Source organism: Notamacropus eugenii, chromosome 1, assembly GCF_028372415.1.
Source record: "Notamacropus eugenii isolate mMacEug1 chromosome 1, mMacEug1.pri_v2, whole genome shotgun sequence".
Classification (NCBI taxonomy): domain Eukaryota; kingdom Metazoa; phylum Chordata; class Mammalia; order Diprotodontia; family Macropodidae; genus Notamacropus; species Notamacropus eugenii.
In genome coordinates this window covers 550498178-550523359 of record NC_092872.1, presented here as the reverse complement: position 1 = coordinate 550523359, position 25182 = coordinate 550498178, and the positions used below count along the sequence as shown (strand labels likewise).

General features: G+C 36.0%; 1 protein-coding gene across 2 annotated transcripts in view; it reads right to left on the bottom strand.

Moving 5' to 3' along the window:
- MBOAT2 (membrane bound glycerophospholipid O-acyltransferase 2) overlaps nucleotides 1-25182 on the bottom strand; it is a 178580-nt gene that overhangs the window by 101683 nt on the left and 51715 nt on the right. For both annotated transcript variants that reach the window (XM_072634276.1, XM_072634275.1), the window contains one exon: nucleotides 18713-18790. In XM_072634276.1, the coding sequence (XP_072490377.1) occupies nucleotides 18713-18790 (78 nt within the window). The remainder of the gene's footprint in view (nucleotides 1-18712; nucleotides 18791-25182) is intronic.

The window sequence follows — 25182 nt, the reverse complement described above, 5'->3', positions numbered from 1 at the left end:
GAATCCATGTGCCTGTGATGTTGGTGGTAGCCAGATCAGAAAAAGGAAAGTTCGGAAGTTGGCTGGTTTTGGTGGGAAAGCTAATAAGATCTACAGTGCCAAATGCAAATTCACTGGCTACTGTCTCTAACTCCAAATCTAGTAGAGGTCTGCTTGCTCCACCCAGAAGTGATCTAGATGGCAGGCAAGGTACAATCAGCTTAGAGAAGGAAGGGATTTTTCCCACAGTCCTTGGCTAGTTATTCCTAATGCCTGGGTCTGGTTAGGTGATAGTCACCCTAAGGGGCAAATGTCTGTATCAGAAGGGGAAATATTGGGACTTTGTACAGTGGTGAGAGAGGGTACAATGAGAAGGTGTTAGGCAATAAAAGGTGAAAACAGTACTGGGTTATATTAAAGACAAGTCTCCATTTTCCCCACTGTCTGTATGGCTGGTTCTGTATACCAGCCTTAGAGACAGACCACAGGTCTAAAGCTTCTCTTTTGCCTTTACTACACACACTCTATATTGTGGGATACTTACTTGTTTATATGTCTTACTCCCCACCCTGTCCTGCTCCATTAGACTCTCTACTCCTATAAGTCAGAAATTAGTTTTTCTTGTCTGTCCCCAGAGTATAACCTAAGGAGCCTTGTGCTCCTTGAAAGCTCAATGAACTTAATGTCTTGCTAATACTACACCTGAGCTATATCCTTTAGTAATTATTTTGCAAGAATAATTAATTTATTTTATGAGCACCTATTTAACCTAAAATTTCACATTAGGATATTCTAATTTCTGAATAACAAGTCAAAGAAGCAGCTCTGCCAATTTGAAGACACTCTCTTTTAATACTTCCTTTTTCTTTCAAACCCAAACTTTTCTTCCAAACCTAAAAATGGACAAGTTCCTTAAAATTTTAAAGGTTTAAGTTAAAGCAAATCTCTTAAATGAATAATGATTTTATTTATTTTGATATACTGTGTACCTCTTAGCAAGAAAATAATTCAATTGAACAAACATATTAAGTGGCTTCTATGAGCCAGAATTATTGTTAGTTCTGGGGACATAAGCCAAAAATTAAACAATCCCTACTCTTAGGTAGCTCACATGCTACTATGTGGAAACATATATGCAGATAAATATAGATTCAAAGTAAATGTAAATATATCTAATTGTAGAAAATTTATAAGTACATGGCTATTTGTATTTTATTAAGCGTTTTGAAGGCAAGGACTATGTTTATGCCTTTCTTGATATGCTGTAACAGTAAGCACCCCAATATATATGAGGGGACTGCTACCACAGGTTCTCAAATCTGCATTCATAAAAGGAAAGGCAACTTTTGAGCGGTTAATAATCACTTTAACCAAGCACATAAATCATTCACCTAATTCAGGGGAGTCAGCATCCTAAACTTCAAAGAAAATACAGAGAAATCAGAGATCTACAGACATGACTTCCTCTGCCTGATTTCAACCGATAGGTCCAACTGTCTGACCACAGTTACCAGAGAGGGAAGCACCGACATCTGGGTTTTCTAAACAGGAGGGCTCCTTAGTGGCTTCCCAGAGTCCTCTTCTGGCCAAACAAACACTTCCAGTCAATAAGGCCCAAAATAAAATCTCATCTCAGAATATTTGTACCTTTTTAAGAGCCAGAGGGCATCACAACCTTTGAGAACCAGTGCCTCATTAATAAAAGGCTTGGGTCTTCTCACAAATCTTCCCTAATCAAACTGCCCTTAATGTGCAGGCCCATTAATGGGTGGGGAAGATCTCTAATCACATTAAAATAATTAACAATACAAATGCATATACTGTTTCTAGCTAAAGAAACTCTTGTTTATATACTTTACTCCTTGTAAAGACTCTTGATTGATAAAGTCAAGATTCAATCAGCAGCACTCAATTATACTAAAATAAATACAGCAAAACATCTTATTTTGCTTGCCATCACATATGCCCAGAACTTAGCACAATGCCTGATAAGTAAGTGGAAAACGTTTAATGACTGCTGGAATGAGGGTATCTATGGGAAAATGTGGACAAGAATCACACAAGATGGTAAAGCACAGCAGAGTTTCAACACGCTTTGGTGGAAGTAACATCAACATGAAGGAAATCTAAGCTCCACCAGAGCACCATCAGCAAAGTTCACAAGTTGATTTGCATAGATAGCCCTGTTACCTGAGTTACCTAAAGAAAACAATTCTTCAAAAGTTCATTCTAATTCAGAGATAAAACTACACTAGAAAACCCAATATCTGGAATCTTGAAGTCAAGACCATATTAGAACAGAATTCATTTATTAAATTTATCTGACATGGCACCAGATTGGAACTTTGACCTTTTATGCCCTTTTTTTTTTAATCTGGTTCAAGGCTGAGTCAGCAGGGAGGAGACTACAAAGTATATACTCCATGTTTACAAATGAAAATTTACTTCAGTCTAATGTTGATTCACAACTTACAAGTTCTACTTTATAACTTGAATAAACATAGATTAATATCTGTTATCTGAAAAAGACCAGCATGTTTCCTGCTACAAAACATTCACTTTCTTCCCTCTAAGTTCAATTCTCCATCTTCATGTATACTTTTTAAAAATCTTTTGATGGTTATATTTAATTAGGCAATTTAATGACATTTCAGATGCATCAATATGGGATGGGAAACACAAGGCAGGGCTGGGGGTCAAAGACATGTTATGTAGAGGAAGGGGAGGGAAATAAAACATGAAAGGAAAGGTTAACCATTTAACCACTTGTAGAAAGGATGTTGACTCAAGCATTCTGAAGAAACTCTAGAGTGAAACTGTGGAACCTTAAAGGCTTTGCTTAAAGCAAAATAATGTCACTTGTAATTCTTTGTTTAAAATCCAAGTAAACTGCCTAATTAACAATCACAAGGTTCTGTGCCTGGCCTCACGTATGTGACCTGTTAGCTTCTAAGACTTTCTCCTAAAATACAAGTAGAGGCAAGAAATAGGTTGCTCACCTTACACCACAACAGATCCCTGGCACAAGGCCAGATCCAGATCAGGGCTTCCCAACAAGTCAAGACCTCTTCTATCTTCTCTTCTGCCCCTCCAGGACTTTCTCCAGTAAAACACAACATCTCCATTTATCAAGAGGTAGAACCTCAAGGGAAGCCCTGGAACATTAATCTTCTTCCTCTTTCAATCAACTTCTATCTAGCCACTGATAACTCTGCATAAACTCACTGCTCGATGGTTAGCTTACTGTCAGCCCTTTATACTCTTGCCTCTCCAGTGATTCCCCAATCCTTATCAAATGATATACTAACCCTATTCTCCATTCTCATGTGGCTACTCCTTTAGGCCTCCCACTTCAACCTTATCATCCCTATGTTCTACGGCAGATTTGCCTATTCTTTTCACTGTACTCAGTGGAATGCTTGATTCATAATTAACAAACTTCATTTTAAATTTTTCTCACTCCTTCCATCTTCTAGCTTTTGCTGAGACAAAATATTCATATTTCTACTCTTTGTGGTATTAAAGAACTAGAAACAAAAGTACCACCATTTGGGAAATGGCTAAAAAAATGATGGTATGTGAATTTAATGTAATGGATTATTGTAAATTAAGGGATAACAAAGAAGAAGAAATCAAAGAAGTATGTGGAGATTTGTATGAACTGATGCAAAGTGAAGCAAACAGATCCAAGACAAAAATATACATAATGACTACAGCAAAGTAAGTGAAGAAATTATTAAAAGGAAGTTGAACTCTAAGCATCAGAAAAGCCAATAAAGCTTTTGAAAAAAAGTGAATGAAAATATACGTCCTCCCTTCATCGTAGAGAGATGGAGGGCTACTTGGGCAGAACATGGTATATATGACAAAGCAGTAATTCTGTGAGATGTGTTTGCTTAATAGTTTTCCTTCATAGAAAAGCGGAGTTTAATCTGATTTTAAAATCCTATAACAAAAATCAGAGCCTTGAATGAAAGCAACTTTTGATAGAAGAGACCTCCAAAAAATAAGAAACGAAAAAACAAAAAAGGTAGAGAATGGAATTATTTTATAAATTTAAATTACTTCATAATTTTGCCTAGTGCTGACTTTTATATGATTTTGTAGTAAAATTTTAAATTTAGATGACAAATAAAAGGGATTTGAAGGGTTTAAAGAATTTAAAGTAGTACCATCAAATCATTTTATCATCCACCTTTTGATGGAATCATAGTAAAGTTTCAACCAATTCAAGAGGTACTTCTAAGCTGTAAGGGAATCAGGAAATTTTTCCTGTAGGAGACAGCATGCGACTGTACTTAGAATGAAGTTAGGGAGTCTAAGAAGCAGAGGTGATGAGGGACATGAAACAATTGACACATTTTCTGATGTAAATAAATTTTAAAAAAAAGATCAAATGATAACAGAATTTTCTTCCCTCTGTTTTTGGTATAATATATCTTCTTGAATAGACATAATTAATAGTTCCCTATTTAGAATATAAGGAATAATTCTAATGTATAGCTCAATCACTGGGATACTGTAACATATTATAGCCACAAATACTTTGTCCCTTTAGTCCAAACTACTAAAAGGCTAGTCTTAAGTATGGTCCATAGAGAGAACAAAAGAGAAAAACCATTGCCCTTAAGGGTCCAGTTTACTTCTTGCATTATTCTGTTGACACTCTTGGGGAACATGGAATTGTCCTCAACAGAGGCTGTTAACATTTCCCCCATGGAGATCCAACTGGGCCACTCACCCTTGCTAATTAACTATCTGAAAACTGACTTAAGTAGGTTTTAACCTACTGTATTTCAGGCAGCATTTACAGTAAGGTAGGCATCTATCCCTAGCAGAAATTAGAAAAGGGAAATGTTTTTATTTATGCTTCCAAATTATAGGTGCTTTGGTGGCTTATAAGATAACAGAGAAAAACAGAAGACCACAAACCTGCAATTTTTAATGACAATGTTAGAGTAGAAATAAACACAAACTTCCTATCTTGATACTCCAAAAATTAATGATTTTATTGGTGTGGACAATACTTCTATCACCAACCAGATTTCAGTCCACAACCCCTACAAAACTGTAGAGTTGAAAGAGATGCTATAGCCATGATCGTCCTGTGGCAAACTTGGTAGTGAGTCTCTCCAAATTTAATGGGGTTCATCCTTTGATGAGAAACAAATGTACAACAAATGACCAAGCCCATATGAAAATCCCCAAGGCCTGAAAAAAACTATAAAAGCTTTTTCTCCTCTGACACAGCTTAAAAGAACCCAGTGGTAACCTGCATATCAAGATAAGATACAAATGACTGTGGTAGAACGTTCAACTGAAAACCCCCAAACAATATTTTGATTAATTATTTTAGTTGTCACATGGAAAAGTAAAGGTAAATGAAGGGAAGGGAAAGGAAGAGACGGGAGGGGGGAGAAGGGAAGATGTAATACTAGAAAGTCACACTAAAGCAAAACTTCAAGTTAATGGCTACTAGCCATCCATCTTTTTAGTCATGATCACATGATCACACTGACCCATGATCATATTGACAATCAAACAAAAGTTTATAGGATCCAGAAGGGACCATAGAGATCTAGTCCAATTCCTTCTTATATAACTAAGAAAATCCAGTCCTACTGACGTAATGGGACTGTCTGAAATCATACAGCAAATAAGGGAATAAATCAGGATTTGAAACCAGGTCTTCTGACTCCAAATCCAATGCTCTTTCATTTACATGCCATCTCTTCCTCAAATGTAATTAATAATATATTACATATATTGCTTCTAGAACTATTATAAAATAGGTAATACCTAGGTGACAACATAAAGGGAAAAAACTTCTCAAGTAAAAAAATTCAAAATTATTTAAGGAGATTTTAGCTAGGAATTCACTTCTCACAAAAGCTTGTAATAATTATTAAGTCTATCATGCAGACCCAACTGAAATATACAATGTGAAGAGCAAGTGTACTAATGTTGATCATGATATTAAGTCTGTACAGTGAAAAGGCCATGACCAAAAATTTGTAAGGATTCCAAAAAGCATACTGTTATTTCTATGACTGTAATAAATGAAATAGGTTCTCTGCCAATTTCAGTCATGCATTTTAATCCTATTTCCCTCTATGCCTATTTTGTAAAGTCTTTTGCAAAATTAAGTGTTGTACTTTTGTCAAAGGATTTTTCTGATATTATAATCATGTAGCTTTGGATGTTTCTATTTTTAATAGGATTATGTTAACTGTATTCCCATGTTGCATCATACTTGTATCCTGGGTATAAATTCAACTTGATCACAGTGAATAAATTCTTCATGATAAATCATTATGGTCATTTTGTCAGAATTTTATTATATTAAAATTTTTTAACTGATATTCATTAATGATATCAATCTGTAGTATTTTTTCTTTGCCTTATCCTAACCATACAGCTCCCATAAAAAGCATTTGGGTAGAGTTCTTTCACAATTTTAAGAATAATTTGTGTAGTATGGGCATTGTTATTTAAAAGTTTCATAGAAATCTTCTGCAAATACATCGGGACCAGATATTCCCTCTCCCACCATGCATCTTTTCTGGGGCTGGACTATTCAAGACCTTCATTATTCCATAAATTTGAGTATTGTATACTTTGTAGGGAATCCTAACATAACTCATCTTTTACTACCATGACTGAATTTATGACTTCACCCTCACAACTCACTTCTAAGATCAGAAGTATGTGTCAGGTGCCTCACCATAGGCAAACGTTCCAAGATCCCAATCCCCAAACAAAAACTCAAACACAAGATCTTTTGCTGCCAGTCCAATGAAGCACAATGGTGCAATGAAAAAGATGCCACACTGGGAGTCAGAAGACAAGGGGTGGAGTCCCATTTCTGCCATTTACTGCCTTTTCTCAATCTTTTTCCTGTTTAAATACCTCACTGAGGACTAACTCCCTCCTGGTTATTCTCCCCTCTCTTGGTTGTCCTGGCATAGCTTTCTCTCTTGGTTCTCTTCTAGTTTGAAAGTGTCTTCAGTCTCCTTTGTTGTATCTAACTACAGTTAGGTTCACCCCTAAGATCTGTCCTGAGCTCCTATCTCCTTTCTCTCTACTCTCTCCTCTTTTGGTGACATAATTAGCTCCTATGGTTTTAATAATCATCTGTACATAGATGACTTCCAGATCTACAGAGACAGCCTTAATCATGTTCCTGGGCTCAAGCCCCACATCTCCAACTGACTTCTTGATAAGCTGAACTGGATACCTCAGAGACACCTCGCATTCCACATGTCAAAAGCAGAACTCATTATCTTTTCTTCCCAAACACACCTCTATATCAAACCTTAGTTCAAGTGCCACCATGAACACCACAATGAGGCTCTGATTTTCTTACCTGCTGATGCCTTCCCCTCCAATTACTTGAAATATGTTTTTATATGCTTTTATGCAAATATGCTATTTTTCCTGATTGAATGGGAACTCCCTGAAGTCAGGAACTGTTTTACTTTTGTCTTTATATCCCCACTGAACAGAATGATGCCTGGCTCATGGTGATGCTAAATGCTTGCTGACTCATTATCTAACTTTGGGTAAATCATTTAATCTCTCTGGGTCTCAATTTCCATATCTGTAAAATGAGAGAGTTGGATTAGATGAACTCCGAGGTCCCTTCTGGTTCTAAATCTGTCATCTGATAATCTCATCTAAAGGAAAGACCATGAAGACCGCAGAGTAAGAGCAATGACTCACCTAAGCTCTTAAACAAACACCTTCAGATACCTCTAAGGAGAGAATCTGACCAAACTTTGGAGATGCAGAATCCAACAGGAGACAGACTGTGGCAGATTCACAGCCCAAGACAGATTGGAAGGTCAACGGGAAGGATCTGTTCCGCAGGGGTGAGGCCACACCACAGTGCTTCCAGTGCAGCAGAGTGAGAGGGCCCCGGGGAGGCCTGAGGCAGCAGCAGGTTGAATGGCCAGAGCAGCAGCTCAGGGTGAGAGACCAACAGAGCTGAGGGTGAGAGACCAACAGAGCCGAGAGTGACAGCTGCTGAGCCCCAGATATCAGCTGCAGCAGCTCCTGAGACTTTCAGCCCACAGATTAAATGTCTGTCACCTACTTGAACTTCCGGGAGCTAGGATGGCAGAGCAATCAGTAAATGCTCTCTCTTCCCCCCTTGATAACCTTAAAAGAACCATAAAACATTTCCCCAGAAAAATCCTGGATCAGTGGGAACAGTGGAGGGGGCAAACAGTCTCATAACACCTGAGGCTCAGAAAATAGCTAAGGGGGATTCCTCCTACTATGGCAGAGGTGACCTGGAAGGAGAGGGGCCCCAGGGCAGTAGAAACTGGCACTAGGACCCAGGCAAGCCTCAATGCTAGGAGAGGAGCCCTAGGAGGGGTGGAAACTCACACTAGGATCCAGGTGTGCCTCAGCACTCCAGGGGAAACAGGAAGACAATAGGGCAGGTGGGATCACCAACCCCTGAGCTTGCCTTTGCCTCAGCTCAGCTGAGGAGATCTCCCTTGACCAGACCACCCCTCCCCCATACTTAATAAGCTAACCTCAGGGCTGATCAGGGAAATACAAAACCAAAAGACAAAAAGACATGCCCTTAGTTTTTTCACATCAGTCAGCTCAACACCAAGTTCTGCAGTTTCTAACTGAAAGAACCAGAAATCACAATTCACAATCACTATCATGAGCAAGAAAAAGCAAAACAAGGGCGAAAAAACCATAGAATCTTTCTATGGGGACAAAGACCAAAACACAAATACCAAAGAGGTCAGTAGTGAGACTGTACTTCCATCTGAAACTTCAGAAGGGACTATGAACTGCTTGCATCAACAAAAAGCTCTCATGGAACAGCTGAAGAAGGAAACAGAAGAGAAACTGGCCAATCATTTTAAAAGCATGAAAAAAGAATTCCATGAAGGGAACACCTCTTTAAAAAGGAAAACTGAACAAATGGAAAAGGAAGTTCAAAAACTAACTGGAGAAAATAATTCCTTAAAAGGAATAATTGGACAGATGGAAAAGGAGAGGCAAAAGTTAACTGAAGAAAACAATTTCATAAAAATTAGAATTGGGCAAGTAGAAACTAATGACTCTATGAGACAGCAAGAATCAGTCAAACAAAATCTAAAGAATGAAAAGATAGAAGGAAATGTAAAATATCTAATTGGAAAAACAACTGACCTGGAAAATAGATCCAGGAGGGAAAATTGGCCTGGCAAAAAGCCACTATCAAAAAAAGAGTCTGGACAATAACTTCCAGGAAATCAAAGAAAACTGCCCAGAAGTGCTACATACAGAGAGCAAAATAGTCACTGAAAGAATCCACCATTCACCTCCTGAAAGGTATCACAAACTCAAAACCCCAAGAAATACTATCAAGTGAAGGAGAAAATACTACAGGCAGCCAGAAAAAAACCATTCAAATATCGAAGAGCTACAGTCAAGATCACACAGGACCTTGCAGCTTCTACATTAAAAGATCAAAGGAATTGGAATCCAATATTCTGTAAGGCAAAGGAGCTGGGACTACAACCAAGGATCAATTATCCAGCAAATTTCAGCGTAACATTTCAGGCAAGAAGATGGTCATTCAGCAAAGTAAGGGATTTCCAGACCTTCCTGACAAAAACACTTAATAGAACTTAATAGAAAATTCGATTTTCAAATGCAGGTCTCAAGAGAGGCATAAAAAGGTAAACAGGGAAAAAAAACTTGTTACTCAATTTGGGTAAACTGTTTACCTCCCTATAAGGGAAGATGATATCTGTTAATCTTGAGAATTGTACATCTATTATGAAATATAAAAGGGATATACATAGAGGGATGGGTATAAAGTAAATGCTGTAATGATAAAAATATGATTTAAGCATGCTTGGAGATTGTAACAGGAGGTGTGAAAAGAAGGAAGCGGAAAATGGTAAATTACATCACAAGAAGTACAAAATTATAGTAGAGGGAAAGAGGAGAAGGAGATAAGCATCGTTTGAGAGGTACTCTCATCTAATTTGGTTCAAGGAGGGAACAATAAACTTAAATAAGTATATAATTCTAAATAGCTCTATAGGCAGTAGGAGAGGAAGGGGGAAGAAAGGGGAAGGGAAACTAAAAGGGAGGGAAGAAGCAGTAAGGGTTAAAGGGGAGTAGAAGGAAGAGAAGGCTGCAGGAGGTGGTGGTGAAAAGTGAAAACTATTGAGGAGGGGAACGGAGATGGGAGAACTAAAAGCACAAATTGTGGGAAAGAGGATGGAGGGAAATACACAGAGTGTAATCATAACTGTGAATGTGAATGGAATGAACTCTCCCATAAAACGGAGATGGATAGCAGAACAGATTAAAAGCCATAATCCAACAATGTATTGTTTACAAGAGACACATTTGAAACGGGTAAATGTAAAGGTAAAAGGTTGGGGCAGAATATATTGTGCCTCAGCTGATGTAAGAAAAGCACGGGTAGCAATCCTAATCTCATACAAAGCAAAAGCAGAAATAGATCTAATCAAAAGAGATAAGGAAGGAAACTATATCCTACTAAAAGGCACCACAGACAATGAAGCAATGTCATTACTAAACATGTATGCTCCAAGTGGTATAGCATCCAAATTCTTAGAAGAGAGGTTGAGGGAGGTGAAGAAAGAAATAAAAAGCAAAACTATACTAGTGGGGGACTTCAATCTCCCCCTCTCTGAACTTGATAAATCTAACCTCAAAATAAACATGAAAGAGGTTAAGGAGGTAAATAAAACTCTGGATAAGGTAGATATGATAGATCTCTGGAGAAAACTGAATGTTTTCTCAGCAGTACATGGCACATATACAAAAACTGACGTTGTGCTAGGACATAAAAACCTCACAATCCAGTGCAGAAAGGCAGAGATAGTCAATGCATCCTTCTCAGATCACAATGCAATAAAAATTATTATGTAATAAAAGGTCATGGAAAGATAAACCAAAAATCAACTGGAAACTAAAAATTCTAATCCTAAAGAAGGAGTGGGTTGAAAAACAGATCGTAGAAACAATCAACAACTTCATTCAAGAGAATGACAATAATGAGACAACCTACAAAATCTTATGGGATAGTGCAAATGCAGTTCTTAGGGGAAGTTTTATATCTTTGAAGGCCTACATAAATAAAATAGAGAAAGAGGAGATCAATGACTTGGGCATGCTGCTGAAAAGGCTAGAAAAAGAACAAATTGAAAATCCCCAAGTAAATACCAAATTAGAAATACTGAAAACCAAAGGAGAGATTAATGAAATTGTAATTAAGAAAACTATTGAATTAATAAATAAAACCAATAATTGGTTTTATGAAAAAACTAATAAAATTGATAAAACTTTGGTCAATTTGATTTAAAAAAAGAGAACAAAATCAAATTACTAATATCAAAAATGAAAGGGGTGAACTCATCTCCAATGAGGAGGAAATTAAAACAATAACGAGAAATTACTTTGCCCAACTTTATGCACATAAATTTAACAATCTAAATGAGATGGATGAGTATTTTAAAAAATACAAATTGCCCATATTAACAGAAGAGGAAGTTGAATACTTAAACAGCCCCATCTCAGAAAAAGAAAATTGAACAAGCCATCAATGAACTCCCTAGGAAAAAATCTTCAGGGCTGGATGGATTTACAAGTTAATTCTATCAAACATTTAAAGAACAATTAGTTCCAATACTATATAGACTATTTTTGAAAATTGGGGAAGAAGGAGTCCTCCCAAATTCTTTTTATGATACAAATATGGTTTTGATACCTAAACCAGGAAGAGACAAAACAGAGAAAGAAAATTATAGACTAATTTCTCTAATGAATATAGATGCAAAAATTTTAAGTAAGATTTTAGCATATGAATACAGCATCTTATCACAAGAATAATACATTATTATGAGGTAGGATTCATACCAGGAATGCAGGGCTAGTTCAATATTAAGAAAACTATTAGCATCGCTGATCATATCAGCTACAAAACTAACAAACCACATGATTATCTCAATAAATGCAGAAAAAGCTTTCGACAAAATACAACACCCATTCCTATTAAAAATGCTAGAGAACATAGGAATAAAGGGAACTTTCTATAAAATAATAAGCAGTATCTACCTAAAACCTTCAACAAGTATTATATGCAATGGAGATAAGCTAGATGCATTTCCAATAAGATCAGGGATGAAACAAAGATGTTCATTATCACCACTATTATTCAATATGCTACTAGAAATGTTAGCTGTAGCAATTAGACAAGATAAAGAAATTGAAGGAATAAGAATAGGCAAAGAAGATACTAAGTTATCACCCCTTGTAGATGATATGATGATATACTTAGAGAATACCAGAGATTCAAGTAAAAAACTACTTGAAATAATAAACAACTTTGGCAAAGTTGTAGGTTACAAAATAAACCTTCACAAATCTTCTGCTTCCTATATATTAGCAACAAAGTTCAACAGCAAGAGAAAGAAAGAGAAATCCCATTTAAAGCTAGGGTAGACACTATAAAATTTGGGAGTTTACCTGCCAAAACAAACCCGGGGACTACATGAACACAATTACAAGACCCTTTTTGCACAAATAAAGTCAGATCCAAGTTAAGTGGAAAAACATCAGTTGCTCATGCATAGGCCAAGCCAATATAATAAAAATGACAATTCTACCTAAATTAATTTACTTATTTAGTGCCATACCAATTAAACTATCAGATAATTATTTTCTAGAGCTAGATAAAATAATATCAAAATTCATCTGGAAGAACAAAAGGTCCAGAATATCAAAGGGACTAATGAAAAGAAATGGTAGGGAAGGTGGCCTAGTGCTACCAGATCTCAAATTGTATTATAAAACAGCAATTATCAAAACCACTGGGTACTGGCTGAGAAACAGAAAGGTAGACAAGTGGAATAGGCTAGGTACTCAAGACACAGTAGGTAATGAATATAGCAATCTCCTGTTTGATAAACCCAAGGACCCCAGCTTCTGGTATAAGAACTCACTGTTTGACAAAAATTGCTAGGAAAACCGAATAACAGTGTGGCAGAAACTAGGTATAGACCAATGCATGACACCATACACAACAATAAAGTCCAAATAGGTACACAATCTAGGTATAAAGACTGATACCATGGACAAATTGGAGGATCAAGGAATAGTGTATTTATAGGGTTTATGAAGAAGGGAAGAATTTTTGACTAAAGGAGATAGAAAGCATTATGAAGTGCAAGATGGATAATTTTGATTAAATTAAACTGAAAAGTTTTTGCACAACCAAACCCAATGCAACCAAAATTCGGAGGGAAGTAGTATATTGGGAAAGAATTTTTACAGCTAATCTCGAGGATAAAGGCCTCATTTCTAGAATATATAGAGAACTGAGTCAAATGTACAACAATACAAGCCATTCTCCAATTGATAAATGGTCAAAGGATATGAACACGAAATTTTCAGAGGAAGAAATTAAAGATATCTATAATCCTATGTAAAAATGCTCTAAATCACTTTTGATTAGAGACATGCAAATCAAAACAACTCTGAGGTACCACATCACACCTATCAGAGCAGGAAGATGATAAATGTTGGAGAGGTTTTGGGAGAGTTGGAACACTAATTCATTGCTGGTGGAGTTGTGAGCTGATCCAACCATTCTGGAGAGCAATTTGAATCCATGCCCAAAGGGTTACAAAAATGTGCATACCTTTTGACCCAGCAATATTGCTTCTAGGATTATACCTCCAAGAGATCATAAAAATGGGAAAGAGTTCCATATGTACAAAAATATTTACAGCAGCACTCTTTGTAGTGGTCAAAAACTGGAAATCAAAGGGATGCCCATCAATTGGGGAGTGGCTGAATAAATTATGGTATATGAATGTAATGGAATACTATTGTGCTATAAGAAATGATGAACAAGAAGACTTCAGAGAGGCCTGGAAAGACTTATATGATCTGATGCTGAGCGAAAGGAGCAGAACCAAGAGAACTTTGTGCACAGCAACAGCGACAGTGTGCAAGAGTTTTTTCTGGTAGATCTGGAACTTCATAGCAATGCAATGACTTAAAAAAAATTCCCAATGGTGTTCTAAGGCAATATGCCTTCCACATCCAGAGAAAGAACTATGGAATTCCATTGAAGAATGTAGCAGATCATTTTTTTGTGTGTGTATTGTTTTGGTTTGTTATATGATTTCTCCCATTCATTTTAGTTCTTCTATACAGCATGACTATAGTGAAAATGTATTCAACAGAAATGTATATGTAGATCCTATATAGAATTGTATGCCGTCCCGGGGGGGGAGGGGAGAGATGGGGGGGTAGATAGGGGGAAAAAATCTAAGTTTTATGGTAGTGATTGTAGAACACTAAAAATAAATAAAATTAATATAAAAAAAAGGAAAGTCCATTAATACCAGGCCAAATTTCTCTTTTTACCTTATGCCCTCCACTCTTAAGAGTGGAAATCCCAGTCAAAAAGACCGCACTCCCATACTATGGCTAGCAAAATCTCTCCCTATTACCCACCCCAAACACAGGGATGCTGAATCCGTAGTTGTCTGGCATCATCACTTCTGGTTCCCTCAGGGAGGCAGGGTAGGCCCTAAGTTCCAATCCCACTTCTGAGGCTTACTACCTGCAAGACCTTACATAAGTCTGTTGGCCAGTTTCCCCAGCACAAAATGAGACGGACAAACTAGACTGCCTATGAGGTTCTCTAGAGCTCATGATCTATGACCAACCTCTACCTCTAGAATCTCACTCACCTTAGCTTTATCCTCTTCAAGTCCTAATTCAGTCCCATCCTTTCCTTCCATTGTGTCCTCTGGAATCCACATTCTATCTATCAACTATGTTCTCTTCATCTCAGACTTATTCCTCTCATGTTTTTTGTTCTTGTGGTTATTGTTCTGACACTCCATGAGTCTTCAATTCTCCAGCAAAAATAAAATAAAATAACCATACCTGGCCATCCTGTAGAAGACTGGATGGACCACCTCCCTTGGCCCTGATATATGGTCCAAGAAAGGTGTGTCCATACTTCATGCTCCCCACTGAACTTCCAGAACTTTCTCTCTCTCTCTCTGTCAACAGAGCAACCTCTTCTCTTTTCAGATTTCCTCTATGTAGATACATTACCCTACTGACATCTTTATGACAGTTATCTACCAACCTGCAGCAGCAATTATCTATCAGCCCCCTCTTTCTTGGGAAATCAGAACCTAGTTCACAGTCTCTCTCTCTACCTCTACCCTCTTAAGTAACAGAAATACTATTATCTTCATTTCACAGATGGGCTGACAGATTCATCAAGATTAAATGACGTGTTCATTGTTACATAACAAGTAATGTTAAAGCCAGGGTAACAGTTGACTAAAAAATAAACAACACAAAAACAGAGATTGAAAAAATATTTCTAATTAACTTAAAGATTGATATAAATGTTTTGATGTAATAGTATGTTTTATTTTTATTAACATATTAAAATCTTCATCAAAAAACAATTACCATTACAAAGAAAACTAATAAGCACAAAGAAATTGCTCCCCCCAAAAAATCATTTTCTGTCTATGTAATTCTGATTTATCTAAAGAAATTGAGGGTAAATATACCAACTAGATAGCACAGTAGGCTACAAGGTCTCGTAGTAAATTTACTGCAGTAAAAATTAAAGAACCAGAGGCCATATTAGTGGTCTTCAAACCAAGTTATCAACCAACATAAGCTATTAGGGCTATCATAAGCTAGAAAATTACTCCCTAGAAATAGTTTATTTGAGTTCCCCATTTATGAGTTACCAGAATCACCATAAGAACTCACCAGATGGGAAATTTTCAGATGTGCCTTCTTCCCACTATTTGACATAGAACTAAAAATGTTGGTAACAGCAATAAAATAAGAGAAAGAAATTTTTAAAAAGGCAATAGAAAAAAGGAAGTTAAAATATCTCCAAATCTGTTGAAGGTAGCATTTGCTTGGCAAATATCAGAGAATCAGTGCCAAAACTGAGATAAAATAGCTCCAGACAAGGTGTTTTTCTGTTTGATTGTTTTTTTTTATCAGGACTTGGGAGCTCCCCAGTGAGGAAAAAAAAAAAAACAAAACTTCTACCAAGTGGATCAGCAACTGTTTTGTGACTTGCAGTCTTACAGCATTGTCTGGGAAACAGAGAAGTTAAGGGATATTGCAGGGCAGGACTGATTAAGGATGGTCTGGTGCTTCAGTTTCAGAATTAGAATAAAATAAGACATTAATAGGCCTTCTAAAGTCAAGATAAGGAGGTTTACTTATCCATAGCCTGGAAGGGATTTTCAGCAAGGATACAGCATTGATTCAGCTGAGTGTGTTTTCTGTGCTTCTGTGTTAGACATACAGGCATAACCTTCAAGCCCAAAGCAAAGCCATCCATGACACTTCATGGGCTCACTTTTGTACGTAAGCCACCAGGAAGCTACACAGATTAATGGCCAAATCAGTCTCCTAAGCCAAGTGACAGCAGCTGCATTACGTTTTAAGGAAAAATTAGCTTAGTGTTATATGGCAGATATTATTCCTACCACAAGTGATTTGCCCCAGGTGCCACAGTCAATTCTATCCATTATGCTTCTTTGCCTCTCTTCAGCAAAATAACAGGATTTCATTGCATTATATGTTTAAAATGCTAATAGTCAAAAAGACTACCTTGAAATTTTTAATTTTAACATTTTGAAAAAACAAAAACAACATTTATGTCACAACATAAAACCTTCATGATAATGAAATGCTACTAAAAATAATTGCTAGCACCTTAAGATTTGAAATGGATTTTTACATATCTCGTTTGATCCTCACAGAAACCGTGGGAGGTAGGTGCTGTTGTTATCTTCATTTTACCAATGAGAAAACTGAGAGTCACATAACTAGTCAACAGGATTTGAACTCAGGTCTTCCTACTCTAAATACTGTGTCACCTTACCTGCCATTCTTAAATCTGAAGATCTCAGTAGTAATAATAAAACTACACAAATTATACAGAAAAATTCTTAAGACAACATAGTATTCTACTTTTAAAACACAATATACACTATCAACTTCTAAGACTAATAAGCCATAAAAAATGCACTTCACTTTCTGTGATAGATTTCATGTTTAAAGTTTCCTTTTTAATATGAACAATGAAATCTTTCAGTGTTCTGTCCAAAAGTAAAGCAATTCTGTGATAAAACTTGAAATAGGGACAGGGTAAGGGCCTGGAGTTCTGATTCACTGGTGTTGAGACTCCCAGGGAAAAAACCCTCTACTAATGCAAGCTGGTGGTCTCTCTGCAGCTTGGAGTCTTAGAGTATGACTTAGAACACTAAAAAGTTAAATGACTACTGTGACTCAGATGTCTGACTTGAACCTGAATCTTCCTCTAAACCACGCTTCTCTCAAAACTGGAAACAAATCCGTTTGCAAACTATCCTAAACTCAAGTTAGGCATTCTTACCACCACACTGTTAAACTATGGGGGGAGGAAAGGATATCTTGTGTTCACTAAGTTAAACAAAAAGGAACTCAAATATTTTTACTAGATTTCTTGACAAAGTGGTGATTTTGACTGTGAACAACATGTCTACCCTGAATGGTAGAAAAAGGGAATGTGGGTAATGGAAATGTGTATCAGCAGCACAGTTAAAGGATTCCCTTTTGAAGACCTGTCAACATACACTGCAAGTCATTTTGGGTGGTGGAAAGAGACAGTAGTAAGTGATATATTTAAGGAGAAAGACTACTAGATATGCAGTGACTACAATGTTGTTTCCTTTGAGCTTGCACATCTACCCACCAGAGAAGGGCTTGGCTACATTGTCAAGGTTCCCCAGAAAATTTCCTTGATGCCTGCATATTTCTGTTTTCTCTAGTAGGCTAAGTGATAGGAATAAGACAACTAAAATACATACTATATATCTCTTCTTGTGGATAAAGTGCTTATTGTGTGGGAGAGAAGAGCAGGATAAACACATACATATACATATACATACACATACACACACACACACACACACACAACTGAATGAACATAAATTCATTCCTGGTGTGGCTATTGCAGCAAGGGATACTAAGTTTTACTGGACCAAACGTACAAAGAAAAGTGTATTTTCAGAATTTTATGATATATCACATTGTACCATTCATTCCCGAATGAGGTCAAAATTATGAGAAGTCCATAAAGGGACATTCTCAAAGCTACAAGAAAGAAGCCCACTACTTTCCTAGTTGGAAGGGCAAGAACCCTGAATTCAAATCTTAGCTCTGCCCTTGACATATGTGTCTATGTATATGTACAGACAACTATGTTATATATTATATATAACTATATTCATTCCTACATTTAACCAGGGTCTCCAAAGCAAAATTTGAGAGTACTTTGAAATAAAAACATTATTAGAGTCACACTAATGTAAAGTATTAGTAGGAATGAATAAGACAACATTCACATCTTATGCAGCAAGAATTACAGTGCCTCAGCTTTTTAGGGTGTCTTTCTAAAAGGCAGCAGGTATGACTTGCTTTGGAATTTCAAACTGGAACAAGAGCAAGCAGGCTCTGAAAAACTATTCTCTTCAAAGAAACTTACATTAAAAAAAGGCAGGGAGGATTATGGTTATATCAAAGAAGTTAACAAGAAAAAATAATAGTAATAGAAAATTATCTCAAGTATTATGTATTAATAAATATTTTAATTGGTCTATTTTAAGAAAATGTGAAAATTAATAATACTTACTTGTGCATATTTTCAACTCCTATTATTATCATGATATAGTATGAAATTCCACTTTGTACAAGAAAATGTAAGGCATACCTGTAAAAAACAAAGTAACTGTTGAAAGAGCAAATTCAAAAACATCAACCATCTATCCTGCAACTAAAAATAATAGGGTCAATCACTTATCCAGGAATTTCTATTATGTGGCAGAAAACAAATGTTAATAAAATATATGTATGCATGGCATTTTCTTATAAGAACATAGATCACTGATAATTCTACTCAAATTAATTTTGCTAGTCCTATTTTTACTGATAGCAAATAAAGTAATGCTTCAATCACATGAGAAACACTTATCTAATTAAGATTTTAAAAACAATAATGTTTGAGCCTTATCTTTGAAAAGTAGTAGTCATAAAATGACATAAAAGTGATTAATATCACAAATGAGTAAAGCTTAGGAGAATTCAAGCCCTCTACTTATTCTTAAACTAAATGCTAAAGTCAAGTTAAGCTTCCCTAAATTTCTAGTCTATTCATTCTTAAAAATTCACTGCCCTCTATCCACAAAGGTTTCAACAAACATCTTAAATAAGATGGTATGGTTCTTTATGAAGTAGGCATCTAGTATTAAACAGGAAAACAACTGAGACTATGAATTCATTTGATAAGTACAATATAGAAATGTAATTATGAATCCTTCTGCTTAAAGACTGTTCTTCTACTCTAAATGTATGCGAGGAGGGGATAATGAAAAGTTTCCCCTATGAATTTACCAAGAAGAGAAAGGGGGTGGGATAGGATGAGATGATGAGGGGCAGAAAAAAGGGTAAGGAGAAAGAGGATATGAAGGGAAAAAGGGAAAGGAAAAGGAGAAAGAGGGGCAGAAGAGGAAGAAAAAAGGGTAAGGGAGGAAGGAGGGGAAGAAAGGAAAAGGAGAGAGGATGAGGAGAGGCTGAGAAAGTGAAGGGAGAGGAAAACCCGTGAGGAGGGTGGAGAAAGAGGAAAGAGGAAAGATGCAAGAGCAGGGAGATTTCTGCCTCTCCCCACAAGAATGGTTGACTTTCATCAGGAGGCCACAGGAAGCTTCAAGTTCCTATGAGTCTTTCCAACCACAACTGAAGAAGTAAATGTAGTTTCCTATTCCAAAAGATAGTGGCTGCATTTGAAGAGTGACAGAATATCAAAAGTTCCCATAGAAAACCATGAGATGTAGATACGTGCTTTCCCCTCTTGTGTCCTGTGCAGTATCACAGGGAAGTGGGTGGGTGAGATTAAAGAGCTTGGCCTTGGGAAGGAAAAGGCTACCTCCTTAGAGACTTGAAGAAAGGAGAAGCGAATAAGCAATGTTTTATAACCTCCATCTGTTTTAATGTCCACAACTGTAAAACGGGGATCATGTGAGCACTTACCTTCCACTTGTGAGAAACAAATGAAATAATAGCCATAAAGCACTTGGAACAATGCCTAAAACATAGCAAGTGCTTAATAAATATATATCCCCTTCCCTTACCCTAAGTGTCAGTGGCAGGATTTGAATCCAGGTTCTCTGACTCTAGAGTCAGAAATCTTTGCACTAAACCACACTTTTTCATATCAGCTATATTTTCAAAAATATTCTTCATAGTCAATAAGTCAAGAAGCATTTATTCAATGCCTACTATCTGCCAGGCACTGTGTGTGCTAAGCACTAGTGATACAAAGGAAGGCAAAAAACAGTCCTTGCTCAGTCATTAAACTGAAGGCCAATTTTTTTCCGAACACTATTCATAAAGTACCACTTGATTTATATCGATTCCTTAATATGTTCTTTAAATCATAGGATTCAGAATTAGTATACATAGGAAAACTACAGTCAATGGAGCAAACTGCAGCACAGGGATCATTTAGGGTAAAGATTTCCTCCCTTCAAAACTCTAATTGCTTGGGTAAAGAGCCTATGAATGTAGCTAAACCTTTAATGGTCTCTAAACAATTTTCTGACTTTAAAAAGGAGGCAGAAATATACCCTAAATATTAAAATGAAACTCAACTAGATAGAGTAGAATCCCTTGTATTTTGTCTAACATAAGAACAATTCTGAAGGAATTTCTTTTACATTATACAGTTGAACTCTCTCAATGTTAGTACAATACTATCGAAGTTAAAGGGTACATCCCTCTACTATTAATAAATGATAAGCTAATTTTTTGCCTGGGGAGGAAGGGAGAAGAATGTTATTTTGGAGAGAAATTGGGGTATTGTTGGGAAGTATATATTGTGCAAAAAATATGTCTGCATTAATATATAGCTTAATTTCTGGAATAAAACTATGAAAGGAAAACTCTCCAAAGCTTGTCAATCACTAAAGTTTCAGGAGCTTTTACACAGTGAGTAGAATAAAGTTCATTAGACCCTTCAGCACTCTATGATTTGAATTAAGGGGGAAAAACTGCTAACAACAAGGGCTCTTCAAAAGTGGTCTGTTTACTTCAGGAAGTTTTGAGTTCCCTTTCACTAGAAAGAGATCTTCAAGTAGGGAGTAGGGGCTACATCACACCACTTGTTACAGATATTATAAGAAGAGATTTGTATACCTTAGATTAAATAGACTTTGAAGTCTCTTTTCAAAACCAAGATTTTGATATTGTTAGAATTTTAACCAAGTCCTCAGCAGCATTACTTACAAGGGAAAGAGTCAAGGTATCTTTATTAGTTCTGAAGATAATAGTTTTCTCTGAAGATCTCTCTAGCCTATTTTTTCCAACTTAGAACAGTTTCTTCAATACTAAATACTTTCTCAGGACTACTCAAGTAGCTAATGACTATTTTTCTGTCAGTCTTCCACCTTTCACTTTAATACATATGTCATAGCTTTAAGTATGTTAAATCATTCATAACTCACCATCCAACTGAATCATCACTTGTACTTTCAACTGATTTCTTAAGTCTTTATATATACTAAACGCATTCTTTTCAATCAATGAATGAAGGTAACTCTTACAACAGTACATCATCTTTAAAACATCAAAAAAAACAAAACCCAACTGTTTTCCATATAAGAATTATCACTTCATATTTTTATTATGGCTGATGCATATTATAGATAACTTCAGAAATTCTAAGTTTAGAACTTTATCTTAATTCCAAAAGACTCATCATGGAAAATGCTATCCATATCCAGAGAGAGAGCTGATGAAGTCTGAATACAGATCAAAGCATACTATTTTCACTTTCTTTTCTTAATGGTTTTTTCCTTTGGTTCTGTTTCTTCTTTCACAACATAACTAATGTAAAAATATGTTTACCATGATTGCACATGCATAACCTATATCAGACTGCTTGCCATCTTGGAGAGGAAGGATAAAAAGGAAAGAAGGAGAAAAAATTGGAACTCAAAATCATAAAAAATGAATGTTGAAAACTATCTTTACATGTAATTAGAAAAAATAAAATACCATTTACATGAAAGAGAACTTTTTCTTTTATAATTGCCACAATCATAAACCACTCAAACTATATATCTACTAATTACTGACAGCTTTTCTCCTCTTCCTTAGAACTTTATTTTACTTAATTGTACTTCAAGGTTTTCTGTTTCCATTTCCTAAATAAAAGTGTAAAACTAACAGGGACACTTAAAAAGCACAGTGAATCAATCTAGAATGATGACTGTCCTTTTGGGCAATGAGTCTGTGGCAACAGATGGGCTAAAAAAAGACCTCATATTAATACACATATGAGCCATCCATAAACATTGTCACTACTACACAAAGGCAAACCATTATCATTCCTCTCCACTTCTATAAAGACAATTCAGTTTGTTTTCTATGATATTTCCCCTTAAGAGTTGTCCTTTATATGCTTTTTAACCTACTTTCATTCTGATAATAATTCTCACCATATGAAGTGTAGTGTGGATCCAAAAATCCAAATGCCAAAAGTAATGCAACCCTCATGTATAATCTTTGGCCTTGGTGCCCGGGGCAACTTTTATTAGCCATGATTAGGGTGATTTCCTAGAACATCTTAACACTAAAATTTGCTGATTTTTCTTCAATATCTTATTTTGCTAGCGTGGGTCCTTCCCTCTGTTGATTCAGATCATTCTATAATTTAGTAAACTGTGTTCACAACTTATTCTCACTGCAAAAAAAACACAACAAAACCCACAAAAAACTATTACCCTGCAACCAATATTGTGATGATGCTCAATGAATTTACCTTAGGTAGTTCTCAGATAATGAAGATATACTCTATCCATGGGTTCTTACTTCAATCCTTTAGAGCCTGGAAGAACTTACTCCATCAGCATTGTTTTCAAGAACCCAAGGTCACTTCCATACCATAATGAAACAACAAAGTAAGAATTCAGAAAGGAAGAGAAAGAAATGCCAAGCATTTTACTCAAATCTATACTCTAAAACTAGACTTCGTAAAAATTGTTTGGATAGCTATGGTACTGAAATGGTTACTATAAAATAATATTCATGTCTTAAAAACATATTATTTTTACTATGCCAATTACTGCACATGGCTCCAAAATTGCACAAAAAGCACAAAAATATTCAAAAATATTTGAAGGAAGCAATGAATCGAAAAAAAAGATTGCCTTTCTTTGTGTCCCTAGCATCTGGTCCAGAATTTACTAAATGAATCATGATAACGATGATGATGATGATGATGATGATGATGATGATGGTGGTGGTGGTGATGATGGGGATGGGGATGGGAATGGTGATGATGGTGATGATGATTATGATGTTGATGATGATGATGATGATGATGATGATAAGAAAAGCCCAAAGTGTTAGAAAACAAAAACAAGCTAAAAGGTTCCAAGATGCAAAGGTGATACCAAAGACAAACTTATAATAAAACTCAGGAATTGGGTATGTGCCACTGGAGGGAATATCCACATTAATAGAACTGTGACCTTATCAAAATATTGAATTAGATTCAAGATACAGTGCAAGGCTCTGGGAATACAAAAATAAAAATTATAGTCTGTGGCTTCATACAGCCTGATTCTAGATGCAAAGGGAAGAACTGCTAAGTATAAGACAAGGTAGGAAATGATAGAGAAAAAGGAGAAATTTACACTGTCTCTAGGTAAATTTAAAAAAGAAAAAATATGTAACCCTGGAGACAGTGGGACTTGAAAGCAGGCTACAAGGAAGCAGGCAGCACCTGAGCTTTGCCAAGAAGGATTCTGAAAGGTAGAGATAAGGAGGGAATGCACTCTAGGCAATAGGTGAATCCTGAAAGTTGGAAGATGGAATGTTAAATTTAGGTAACAGATATTAATCTAGTTTGGCTGGAAGAAACAATGTACAAAGGAGCAGAGGGACAGCAATGTGATATAGGTCTAACAAAATTAGATTGCAGCCAAAACATGGTGGGCCTTAAATGCAAGGATTTAACAGACTCTTTAGAAGCTGTTGCAAAAAATAAAATAGAAACATTACCTGCCTGGTAGCTAATTGTCTGGTGATGACACTTTTCAGAAGAAGAAAAGTTATCTAAATTTTAAATATCACTAAACAAAACAAAATAACCATAGAAGAAAATGACTGACAGAAACATGACAACCCTAAGAATGTATAAGTCCAAGAAAGTTTATCAAAAGTTAAACTGAAGTAATCTGAGGAAAGCCAAAGCACAACAAACAAAATTTAAATACGTAAGTGGCTCAAAACACAATCACTCTCAAAGAATAACAGCTATTCACTCTCCACACTGATTAGCAGTTATTCAACAAAATATCTGGAGTGGCCACAGACAAATACTAAAACAGGCCATAAAAAAAAGCATGTGTTATCACTGTTCTGTAGATACTGGGCTTTAATTGTACCTGAAAATGATACAGTAGAAACTGGGCTATTAAGATACAGATCAAGTTGAGGATGTTTTTCAACTCAGAGAATTCTCATGTCAAACAGCTCATGTAATAGCGAATGTAGAATTCCATGTCTATGATAATTAACAGAACAATGAAACATCAAATCAGCCTGAAGTTCTTAGTCAGAAAATTCACTACAATGCACTGTATCAAATTTTAAGCCTTTATGGATACTGCCAAATATGAATTACTCCATCAAAGTATTTTCTAATTTTAATCATAATCCTGTTCACGTGGCAACATTTCTTACTCAATATTCTCCATATAAAGAGAGATTATGTGCATTGCTACTCTGCTAATAATCCCCTTTCTGAATCCGACAGTGTTCTCCACTCAGTGGCAGAAGTATCATATTAATGATCATTTCAATGACTGCCTATGAAAAAGCATCCTTTACAACAAAAACTATAAGTAGTGGGAGAATAAAGAAAAACCTAGAGGGAGCAGAAATATCTCTTTATTTATTTTTTCAAAATACTTTCTTTAGAAGCGAAGACTCTCAGAAAAAGCTACAGAGCTCAATCAAAAAGACTTAATAATACTATTTTAAAATCTTTTTGATCACCAACTATACCAAAAATGTATTCAGCAGAAACTTGATTTGATG